Raw genomic sequence first — 12,812 nt, 5'->3', positions numbered from 1 at the left:
TTCACACTGCCTACCTTGACCTGCCCAAGGCATTTGACACAATACCCCACTCTAGCATTGTTGACAAACTCAGGAGGTTAGGTACAGACCTGTATATCACCCGGTGGTTAGCCAGCTGGCACACAGGACTCGGGAATTTATAATTGGGAAGTCCACCTCTACAAAGAGGGTAGTCAGACATGGAGTCCCACAGGGATTGGTCCTTGGTCCATTCCTTTTTGGCATTTACTTCTTTGAAGTCAAGGCCAATGTCAGTGGTCTCTGGCTGACTAAATTTGCAGATGATTGGAAATCAGAAGCCGTTATTGAATCCTACACTGACACAAATGTTCTACAGAAGGGACTGACACAGAAAAAACAACTGGTGTCAGAGCCATCGACTAAAACTAAATGCCAAGAAATGCATAATAATATCCTTAGGGAAATCCATCCACACCTGGTAACTATCATATTGATGACACATCCCTTAGAGTTGACCCAGTAGTCAGGGACTTAGGGACACACACAGACAGTAATCTAGCCTTTGACCGTCACATGTCTGTAGTAGTGAGGAAATCCTTCTTTGTTGCACAGCTTATAAACAAAGGTATGGCATCTAGGTCCAAAGTAGTCATTGTTCCACTGTATTTGACCTTTATCAGACCTGTTATTGAGTACAATGCCCCCTTTGGTATTTACCTAACCAGGCATATCCAGCAGTTGGAAAGTCCGCAGTGGTTCCTCACTAAAAGAATACAGGGCATAAGTAAAATGTCCTATGCAGACCACCTCAAGGCCCTATCTGTGTATTCTGCTCCTACAGGCTGTTAAGGGGAGATCTATGCCTAGCATTCAGGGCACACTGTTAGATCCCACTGTAATGGATTTCCTGCATATCCACAAAACAAACAGCACCAGAATTGCCCATTTTAAAGACTTAAACATTGCATGTGATATAAATAGCACTTGCTGGAGAGACAGGTATGCATCCCAGAGACTACCCCGTCTATGGAACAGGCTCCCCATCCATGTGAAGCAGAGTTCCTCGCTAACCCAATTCAAGTGTAACTTGGATAATTGGATGGAGAACAAGAAATTCATCCTTGGTTTGGCACCTATGTCTCTAATGGACACAGGCAACCTGTAAATGGTTCATTTCCCAAGCCCCTACTTAACCTCATCAAGGGTACTGGAACTTGTCAGAGTTTTGGGTTGTATGGCTAAGCTTAAAAAAATGCCCTTATGTTTGTTAGCCTAGTAAACGCCTATGAACCTATATTTTAGGTCAGACTAATTCTGCAGCAGACAGGCCAGGCCATTTACTGCTGATGCCTTGTGAGTGGTCATCAGTCAGTCTGTAGTCAGAACTATTGTTTCATTATTTGGAGGAGCCTTGCTTGACCTGTGCATCCCCAACCGGTGCAGCAACTTCCTTTACCATTTGGCTCCCTCAAGAAAACTTCACAAAGTTGCACTTGTCTAGAAGGGGTCCAAGTCTGTCTTGCACTTTTCTTCATTTCCCCCCTGTTGTCGGTTTTCTTGAGAGAGTTAAGATGCTCAAAGCCAAAGTTGTTATAGTTCGAATTTGGCCTTGGCAAGCGCTCTTCCCTCTGATGTGGCCTAATCTTCTAGGAAAGCCTCTCCACCCAAGCAAAAAACTGCCGTCATACCAGTCCAACAAGCTTTAATCAGCCCTTCTCTCTCTATGACTAATCACATAGGATCTCCAGATCCAGTGAAGGCCATGGACCCTTTATACCTGGACAGTATAGTCCAAGTCTTCAATTCTGCCCCAATACCTATCACAGAGAAGATGTACAAAGGTAAACAGACTTACTTTCCCAATTTGGCCATGGCCTGGGATCTAGATATTTTCACTGCTTGAATTTCATCTGTCTTAGAATGCTTTTCACAAATTTTTGATTCTAGTCGGAGTTGTACATCAGTAAAAGTAAATGTGTTCTTTCAGTGAGTCTTCATCTTCTCTCTGGCATCTTTAAAAGTCTGCAGTTTTCTCATGGCACTTTTTTCTAATTTCTTTCAGTGATTCTTCATCTTCTCTCTGGCATCTTTAAAAATCTGCAGTTTTCTCAAGGCACTTTTTTCTAATTTCTTTCAGTGAGTCTTTATCTTCTCTCTGGCATCTTTAAAAGTCTGCAGTTTTCTCAAGACACTTTTTTCCCTCCCATTACCAGTCAAGAATCCAATTCTGCCATTGAATTTGTGTATTGCGATATAAAACTTAATGAAGCCCCCTTTTGAACCTGCTATTTTAGATTAACAGTCTTTATCTATTCATCCTGTCGTATTCCAAAAAACATCATCTTTCAAAAACAAATCCATCCTTTATGCCTACTGTTGCAACAGACACAAATTTAAATCAGATCTTCAGTATGCAAGTTTGTTTTCCCAATTACTCGAGCAAAGGAGATTCTGTTGCACTGCATGTCTATAGACAGCTCAGAGTTGTGCAGATGGAACCAAAATGATGAAAGGGATTCTCAAGTCACACCAAAAGAAGAATTTGGGATCTGAAATATCAAAATTAATTCTTTCAAGAGGGCTGTCAATTTGAATTAAATTTTGCTATGAAAAAATGTCTAAGCATTAATGACTGAACCTGGGGTCCATGACTATGAGTTATTCAGTGATATCTGTGCAGCAGTTAAATGGGCAGCACTTAATACTTGTGAAAGACAGTACAAGCCAGATGAGATCTGTATTCCTGCGGTGCCATGCATTCTTTCATGGAGATCCACCCCAAATGTTAACTTGAAAGTTTGTCATACAGATGTTGAGGATGGAATGCCAACCCCAGATGCATATGTTTGTACTTTCTGTAAAAATAGATGGGGATTGGCAGTTCCACTGTCATTGCCAGTCCCTCCCACCATTCCTCAACCTGTACCAGGTGGGCCTTATTAGCAGATTCCATTTGTTGTACTGCTGATTGTTTTGGATAGTACAGTTTATATTTTGGGTTCCTACATTGTCTAGGTTTATGAGATTTGGAGAGTAATCCTAATCACCTGAGGATTATGGTTAAAAAAATAAATAAGGTTTGGGGAACCTGAGAGGACTTGTCAAAAATGGGCTGACTAAGTCCTATAGGTGATGAGGAAGAAACTGCCAAACAAAATCCATTGTTACAGGAAATATGTAATTGTGTGCAGTATTCCATTCAGAACGTCATCTATGGTCAGGCAATAAGAGTCTGTATGCACAGGAGAATATCTACCATGTGACTAGCTTGGAAGAAACTTTTTTTCTTTCTTTGTTTTTGACAATGGCGTACTGTGCATTTGAGGTCAGTAGTATATGAATACCAGTAACTGGCAACCTGCTTGCCTTTGTAAACTGCTTTTATCCATTCCTTGGCCTTGTAGTGCAGTCATCCTATAATGAGGCATGCATTCACCCTGTGCTCTTTTGGGAAAGAGCAACCAGTTATGTTCTTCATTCTTGCTTTTCTGTTTAAACAGCCTAATGATTCATGAAGTAAGGTCACTAGTGTGGAGATCCTGGTACATTTTAAAGCATTTATTTATTTATTCATTCCTTGTTGTTCCTTTATGCAGGTCTTATGAAAAATGTTGTCCCTCGGATGTACAAGACCCTTCATGACAGGCCTGCTGAAAACATTAAGGTAACTGTTCATTCAGTTTCATGTGGTCATTTTTATTTATGAATGTATTTGTTTAGTTGATTTGTTAACCAGGTAAGTGAGTTGGTCTTTGGTTCTTTCTGCAATAACCATGGTCACAAGGCAGTATACACTTTTTAGTTCTAGAATTTATATTGACTGTTATGTATAATACATTATCACCTTATGTCAAATTGCCTACAACCCTAACTCGGGGTTCCTACAGATCACTCTTAACAAATCCAACTATTGCTTTATTGCTATCTTCAGATCCTCATCATTGTCCCCCAAAGATGATGTGCATTATCTAATAGTACTGAGTGGTTAAATACCAAACCAAATACCTTCTTACTAGGGTACCTCAGTTACTCAAGAACTGACTAGCACACTTACACAATGACAATGGATGTGCTTAGAATTTCCTAGACTTTAATTCCAATGCACTGGGATAAATTGAAAAATGACCCACTAGAAGCTCTAATTTCCTTGACCTGGTCATTGACAAACTAGGTCCCACCTGTGCCCCCATCTTCCATCACTTTACCCTTAGATAAACCTAACTACAAGCTAGTTATCGTTTCTGTCAGGTTTAGTGATACCAAACCACCACCAAATGTGGCAGGCAGTCTTTTAGGGACTTCACCAGAGCAAATCTTCCTCAGCTTGTACAAGACCTAAGTAAAATTCTCAACAATCCCCCACAAATGGACCTAACTGAGAGGGCTACTGTGTTTACCTCTGACTTCATCATTACGTAAGCAGATGCATAAAAAAGTTAATATCTGTCCAGTCTTAATACAGTGACAAATTCAGCAGTAAACCTTTCTGGGGAACTCCCATATTAATAAACTAAGAAGGAAAATAAGTTGTAAAAAAATCCCCATTCCATAATTAAGGACCACACTGAAACATACCAGCAGAAACTTAACAGCACTATTTAGAAAATGTTCAAATGAGTATAAGCTTATGGTCACTACTGATACCAAAGGAAGCTTCAAATCTTTCTCAGTTATGTCAGGAAGTTAAGGATTAGTGTCCAACAATACACTGAGCTTATCCATACGAATGTCATAAATTAACAATCCCAGGGATATAGCCAATATATTAGCAGACAGATTTAGTACTAACTTTATCTCTACTTTTAATTTCTCTAAATCTTTTGGATTTCTAATGCCCTGACTGGAATAGACCCCTTTCCTAAGTCAAAGTATGATTAAAGTTCATGAAATTACTATTGTTTCAGTCTTTGATATTAGCCAGAAGTACTCTTCGCAGCACCTGCAATGTGCCCATTAATGACTCTTTCTACAATTCATATGGAGTTACGCGTATCAGTAGCATATCTAAGTATGATTGTAAATTCTTTTTTTATAAGCCGGTTACTCCTGCTACTGTTGGAACTGTCTGGGTATCGTTCTTCCACATTTCCCTCATTTCTGCCTGCAAATCTGTTATTTTATGATTTTGTGTCCCACTGTACATAAAACACTGTAGTCACTGGGTGTAGCAATTTCAGTGATCAATTCTACTTTTGTCTTCTTTTCATGGACTACTGTATCCGGTTTTCTCACATCGATTTTTTAAACTGTTCGTAATGGGTGATCCGATGTGATATAAACTTCATCATTTTCTGTAATGCTTTGTGGCTCGTGTTTCCAATGTTTTTTTTAGCTACTTCAGTATTAAAATGTTTGCACAATCCCCAATTCAACAGTCTTGCCACATTATTATGCCTTTCACTATACAGTCTTTCTGCCATTAATATATCACAACCAGCACCATGATGGGTGACTGTTTCCATTTCTGTTTTACAACACCTATGTTTGTCTGTTTCTCCCACATGTTAAGTGGATTTTGTAGAACAACTTGTATATAGTCTACTATATTGGGCCGCCAATATTGACCTTTTGTCTTTTGGTTTAAATTCACCTCTCTTTAACCATTCCTGTGTTCGATCCCGATCAACATGAGGTTGTTCCAAGAGTTTTCTGTACTTGCAACTGTATTTATGCATTTCCACATTTCTTGCCTTCTCATCTGATCCTTCACTTTATATTCTTTCTTTTGTTTTTTGCAACATTCAGTTGCAGCCTGTTTATCTACTTATGGTTTGATTTCTATTCCAGCTCGACACCAATTGCCCTGAAATCTCTCCAGAACAATTCTTTTATAATCCCTCCCAAAGGCTAAATGTAATACAACTGTAAGACCAGACAGCATGCCAGCCTGCAGTACTGATAAGTGCCGACTATGCAGTATCCAAATCTCTGCTTAAACTGTTCACTCTCAGCTTATCAACAGGGTTTGTGGCTTGATGCCTGGAGAACAGATGTTATTGGTGTCAGACACAAGGGCTGCCCTTCTGCAGTAATTATATGCCCATCAGCCTCAACAACCTTGTATGTAGAGCAATGGAATGTATCGTAGCTGAACTCATATTTGCAAGTATGAGCAACTTCAATGAACTAGATACCAGTTAGTTTGGTTTTGTGAAAGTCAGGTCTTGTCTCCTGAGCCTAGTGTTCTGCTGAAAAGGTTACAAAGGATTTGGACTCTGTGCATGCTGCTTATCTCAACCTGGCCAAGGCTTTTGACAACTATTGTCCATCTGGTATTATTGAAAAATTAGACAAACTTAATATAAGCCATACATGTCTGGTTGACTCCAAATTGTTTGTCCAACCGATCCCATTTTGTGAATGTTGCTGGTACCCTCCCTGAATGTAAACCTGTATCTAGGGAGGTACTACAGTGATCAGTGCTTTGTTCTTTTCTCTTTTGTATTTATTTTGCAGACATCCAAACTCAGTATTCTAGAAATTTGGTTTACCAAGTTTGCTTATGACTATAAGCTGGGTAGTAGTATCTTCTCATCTATTGATACTAAACTCCAATAAGGGCTAGACTATGCACATAGCAAGTGTACTGAAAGTGGTCTCAAGCTAAATGCAAAAGGGTGCAGCATAGTTGCATTCAGCAAAAAAGTTGCTCCTACCTCATGCATTATAAGTAGCACTCCTCTTCAGATTCACACTAACAAAAGAGACCTAAATTCTTATAAGGACAATTCTCTCTCATCATATCATTGTTTCCACAATCCTTCAGTTAATCCAAAGAAGTCATCCAACCACTGTCCTATTCCCTTATAAGACCATTATTGAATACAGTGCCCATTTTGTTTGTACAAATCCAAGCATATTGCTCAATTGGAAAGGTCCCAGAGATTTTTAACCAACAAAATTAAAAGGTCTTGCTAAACTTCCGTCATGGCGTTGTGGCGGTAAGCAGCTTACTTCAAACCTCTGAGCTGAGATTCTGTAAACAGTAGAAATCACTACTAAAACAAATAACACATAGCTGTTATGTCTAAGAAGTCTAACTCAAAGAAAAAAAATTGCCAAGAAGTTGTTCGATAATAATTCTCAACAGAGAAAAGGCAACCACCGTAGCACATAGCTTAATGTGAAAGCTCGCCTTAGATGAAAGCTACAGAGCAATAAGTTGCCAAGCCTGTGGGTGGGAAAATCCATCAAGTTTGTACCAAGGTGTTCAAAATTAGTGGTGCACTGCAAGAGTATACTGCACCAAATAAAATAATGCTGGTAATGGAAGAAGCCCTCCTTAAAAATTCCGATAAAATTATGGAACTACAGATAGATGACAAGCAAATGGAAATGCATCTGGCAAAGCACAGAGATTTGGGGCAGTGGCTGACTTAACTAGAGGATCGATCACATGCAGACAGCATACAGTCTTCATTCTATCCTCACAAGTGGAACAGGAGGATTGCTTGATTTGTCACAGATTCAATCTGCAAGCCTTAACAGAGCATAAAAATAAATTAATATTAAAGGGTCTCCTTCCTTCCTTCCTTTGGAAAAGCCTTATCTGAGTCTCCAAAGTCAAAACCCTCCACATCATTAAAATCGTCTTCGGACTCCTTACAGAAACGGACTGCTAAACTTCTGGTCTCAACCCTGATTCAGAAAAAGTCAAAACCTTTGGATCCAATTGTTACTTCAGATCCAACGACCTCAAAAACAATTTCAAAGGCTCTGGTTCTATCAAAGTCAGATCAGACACAACCACCAGATCAGACACAGCCTTCAGAGATTCTCTGTTGTTCTCGCACTAGATACTCTGTCAGTTGACCCAGTACCAGATGGGCTTCAATCTTCTTTTCTGCAGAGACCATCCTCCTCCTCCATTTATTATGCTCATTCTTCTAGAAGTCTCACAGAAGAAGGAGTGGAGAGAGTGGTGAGGAAGATTCTCTCGTCTCAGGGGCAGATTGGTCTTCTCTTGGCACCTACCCCTCTGGGTCAGGAAGTCCGACCTTCCACCACATCACCCCTGCAAGTTCCTCCTCTAACTCCATCTGCTGTTTTAGAGTTCCAGGATCCAAGTCATGCAGGTTCGTCAGTCTAGGATCCGAGGATCTCTGTATCATCAGATACGGAATCTTCTCTGAGACCTCCTACATCTTTTCTGATCAGGAGAGCTCTGAGAGGTGTTGCTAAAATTGATAGATGTGAATCAGTGTGGTTTTTGTGGAAGAAAGGCAAATATTTGATACACTAATAGAACAGTGATGATCCAGAGAAATGCAGCATGTAAGAAAATACAGCTGTTATTGGTGAGTCTTGATACAGAGAAAGCATTTGACAAAGTAAGCTGGGATTTTATGACTAGGTCAATGGAAACATTTGCATTCACTTATGTAGTGATAAGGTTAGTTAGGAGGATATGTGAAGGATCAGAGGCAAGAATTAAAAGTGGGAGGGTTGCTCTCTGATAAGTTGTGTGTGAATAGATGACCTAGGAAGGGGTATCCTCTTTCCCCTTATTTGCTTTACATATAGAGATACTGGCAAAGAAAATTAAGGGAGTCAGAAATTCAAGGAATTAAGTTATGCAGTAATGAAGAAGAATTGGCTTTATTTATAGATGATGATAGTTTGTACTTGATAAGTCCAGAAAAGAATATCTCTGTGTTGTGGAACATTTTGAGACAGTTTCAAGTTTTTTTTCAAAATGTAAAATTAATGAAGATAAAAACAAAGGCTATAGCTGCAGAGTATGTACACACTCGTGACTTAGTTCAACACATGCAGTGAAAATATTTAGCCCATTTAGTTTTATGTACGGATCAGGCATATTTTTTGTCAAGCAGAGGAAAACCTGTGGACAAAAATAGAGTTGAAGGAATTTGTGTGCTAGGGAAAGATCAAGAGTTAAGTAGGGTAAGTTGATTCTCCCAATAGAACAAGGCAGTCAGTTTAGGGCTACATGATTTTAGAACTAAACACTTAAGGCTAATGTACATAACACAAGCAGAAAGGTATATTTCAAAGTGGAAAGGAGGTGATTATGATGGGGAGGGGAAGCTCAAGGAATAAGGAGAACATGAGCTTTTGGATGCAGATCCTTAAGGAGAATATTAAACACATAATATTAGAGTCACAAAGTTGCAGAAAGTATTCTAAGAACTTTGCCAACAGATGTGTGGAGAAAGGAGATTTTGCCAGTAGGGATGACTGCAAGTTGGTTACAGAAAATAAGCAAGAGGGGGTGGAATTTACTGGAGAAAACTGGCAAAGGAACCAATGTATTGGGAACAAATAACATAATATAGTAGGTTGAGGCCAAGATGAAGTTTGGACTCCAGGTAACAGACTGCCTTCCATATTGAGGGGTTGATATCAGAAAACAGACAAAGAGAAAGGGATAAGAGAGTCTTAAGTGAAAGATCTGCTCTTGTAGTGTTTTCGTCAAGTCTAGAGTAGAAGCTGCTGTTATAAAGGGGATGATTAGTAGGGCATATAAAATATTGCATATCTGTAAGAATCAATCAGAGGAGGTTAGAAAAGCTGGGAAGAGAGAGAGACTAGAAAAGCTATTAATAAGGGAACAATAGGAGGACACATGCATGGCTCCCAAGTGTGCAGAAATTGTTTGCATAGATATTTTATACCCCAAACCGACTTCAGAGAAATGTTCTTTGGTAGACAGCAGATGTTGGAGTTGTGATGGGGAAGAAAGAGTTATCTGGGAATATGTTTTTCCAGATTGTAATGTGTTGGGAGATTTAAAAAAAAAACTACAGAGTACTCTGTGTGTGGGGGGAGGGGGGGTGCAAATGGTTAAGGAAATTGTTCTTTTGAGCTGGGACAGAGGGTCTGAATTGCCTAGAAATATACTAATGCCTTATACATTTTGATTGTTGCTGCCAAAAAAGCAATCACTAGGAAATGGAAAGCAAAATCTAAGCGCATTTGAAGTATTGATTATTGTAAGAGAGATGAAAGACCTGGAAGATGGGATCTTTAGAAAAGGGAAGGAGCAAATTACATAGAAATGAAATTTGTGGGAACAGTATGTGCAGAATAATGTTCAGGAGGAATGAGGTTTAAGAGAAGGCAGGAACTGAGTGATTTATGTAATGTTGGACTGAAAGACACTTGTTATAAAGAAAGAAAACATATAATCTAGAATGTGTGTATATTGAAAAAAATGTTAAATGGTTGATTTTTCTTTTCTATTAATGTACGTGTGCCTATGTCATAAGTGATATTTTAATAAAGACGTTAAATAAAAGTACTGTTAGTAGGCAAGATTTAGATAGATGTTACTTAACTAAAGAGCATGCTTCATTGGTGCCTCCTCAAAAAAATTGACAGGACTTCTCATCCGACCTCCTCTGATCCGAAAACTGTGTCACCACTCCTTCGGATCCACAGCCATCTTTGGATCTGACCGGAGTAATTACTATCACTAGCTCTCTTGTGCCATCCAACTCCTGCTCGGATCCCAGACCTTTGGATCCATTGACTAGGAGCCAATCTCCAGAATTTGTTTTGAAGCCGCTTTGCCCTCAAAGTTATTTGAAACCCCTAAGAAGCATTCCAGGCCTGCATCCTTAGCATCATACAGATCCTCTAGGAGCTTAACTGAGGCAGATGTGGACAGGATGATGTAGAGATATCTCGGGGCCCAGATCCAGATAGGAGTCCTGCCAACTCTGTCCCCTCTCTGATCCGTGAGTGCACCTTAACAACCAATACTGTCTCCTTTTCTGATGAGACCTGTAGTCTGAGTCCCAGGATCCAAGATCCCCAAGAGAGTCTGGGTCGAATCCAAGGAAGCTCCCTTCCTGGGCTCCAGCGGGTTTCCTGACTGGCTCTGCTCTGATACCATTGGATCACAGCGGGTCTTGGATCTGAGAGGTTGGCACCGGGTCTGACGGGTGGGTTTAGCTCCTACTTTGTCAGATCCATCCTTTTTCCTTGTTGCCTCAGCTGTTGACAGCTCAGGTCTGATTCTTTCTGGAGGGCTCAGATCGAGGATTGGCCCTGACTTCTCATCCTCTGCTCTGAGGAAGGGGGAGAGGTGTCCCTGGTCAGTCAACCTTCCAGGTGGTATAAAGGGCCTTCTATGTGTATAGAGAACCATCCTCCCATGTCTCAAGTCCAAGCTCTTAACACATTATTTCTGCTCCTAAGGGTCATCCAGCTCTAGGAAGCTTCCACACCCTTTCTCCCGAGGGATTCATCCCTTCTTCTGACACCTCCCTGAACACCCCACGGAAGAGGTACCACAGAAGAAAATGTGCAAAAGGAGGCACATAGACTCCCCTATGGAATATCTTACTGAAGACACAGACTTTGATGAGGGAGAAGGATCCTGATTATCACAACTGGACAACATCTCCTTTGGAGACATCCTGGAAACCCTTAAGCAGAAGTTTGTCTGGTCTTCCCAAGCTCCTTCTTCTGAGGAGTCTGTATTCCAGGAGGCTTTCAGGGTTGGCATCTACATTACTTACTTGACCTCCACCCTTCCCCTGATGGATGAACTTATTGATCTAGTTTCACACCATGTTTGGAAAGTACTGGACACAGTCAAGCTCATCTCCAAATGCCCGGATAAATTTTTTAGTTTCCCCCATCAGACATACCTCACTGAAGTAAGGGTGCTCCCATTGATGCCATAGTTGTTGAGGCAGCCACTATGAAGGAGTTAGCCGAGCAAAGCTCCTCTGTCCATCCACCAAACAGGGGGTCCAGACAGATGGACAGATTTGAAAATCGCATCTACTCCTCAGCCACTTTCGTACTGAGGTTGTTAAATTATCTGGCACATTTTACTTTATTACAGAAAGATTTGATCAAGGAGCTTTTGAACTCTCTCACTGAATCCATGTCTGCAGAGAGTCTCGTGCAGGTTTATACTCAGATGGTAATGGTTTCATCTATTGCCAGTTCATGGATGAGGCTGATGCCCCACACAGCAGAAGGTGCCTTAAAGCAGCTGGTTCAGATATTGCTGTTAGGAGACATGTCTGGATGAGGCTATGTGACTTTCCAAAACCTTTCAAGATGTCCTTTGTTAATGCCTCCTTTGATGGCTCATCCTTGTTTGTGCCATCAGTGAAGGATATGCTTAACAGTGAACAGGAAGGAAACTTCTTGTCTGCCTTGGGAATCAAGTTTTCTACCCCTCATCACTCTTTTTCTAGGAATCAGCGAGGTAGTAAGAAAATGTGTTTATGGAAATCTCGGGGTCCTTTTTAGGACTCACATGAGGATATTTCCTCCAGAGGTGGAGGAGGCAGTTTCAGTGGTAGACATCACTTCAGAGGCAGAGAGGGTCTGCAGAACCAAGGCTTCCGAGACTCCTTCTCAAATAGGCCCCATTAGTGCTCCTGAGGCACTACCTCATTGTCCATCTCTGGAGGCAGTCAAGGGTCATGTTTACTTGCATCTAGATGCCTGGGCCAATCTGACAAACAATGCCTTTGTGCTAAGTATTATATCCAGAGGTTACTGCATTCCCTTTTCCCTTCCACCTCCTGTCTCAAAGAAGAAACTCTGTGATGTTCCACCCAGTCAAAGGGGAGTACAAGAGGTTTAAAATCTTCTACAAAAAAAGTCCTCCAGGAGGTCCCAACTGAACAAATAGGATTCAGAACTTACTGCCGCTTCTTTTTAGTGCCAAAGAAACAGGGTACCTGAGACCAGTTCTGGATATAAGCAGTCTGAATCAATATGTAAAGAAGTCAAAGTTCTGAATGGTTACGGCTCGGTCCATCCTGCCTCTTCTGCACAAGGACGATTGGATGTGCTCTATAGACCTCCAGGATGCATACTATCCTATCAAAATAGACATTCGCTCCAGGCGACATCTGCGC

General features: G+C 40.7%; 1 protein-coding gene across 6 annotated transcripts in view; it reads left to right on the top strand.

Annotated features, from left to right (window-relative positions):
- The window catches only part of SUOX (sulfite oxidase), a 308,330-nt gene that overhangs the window by 191,322 nt on the left and 104,196 nt on the right, over positions 1 to 12,812 (top strand). For all 6 annotated transcript variants that reach the window (XM_044083752.1, XM_044083756.1, XM_044083755.1 and 3 more), the window contains one exon: positions 3,558 to 3,625. In XM_044083752.1, coding sequence (XP_043939687.1) covers positions 3,570 to 3,625 — 56 coding nt within the window. In that variant the 5' untranslated portion in view covers positions 3,558 to 3,569. The remainder of the gene's footprint in view (positions 1 to 3,557; positions 3,626 to 12,812) is intronic.

This window comes from Protopterus annectens, chromosome 9.part0, assembly GCF_019279795.1.
Source record: "Protopterus annectens isolate FY-2018-M chromosome 9.part0, PAN1.0, whole genome shotgun sequence".
Lineage (NCBI taxonomy): Eukaryota > Metazoa > Chordata > Ceratodontiformes > Protopteridae > Protopterus > Protopterus annectens.
Note: the sequence above shows the minus strand (reverse complement) of the source record. Positions and strands in the feature narration are given on the sequence as shown.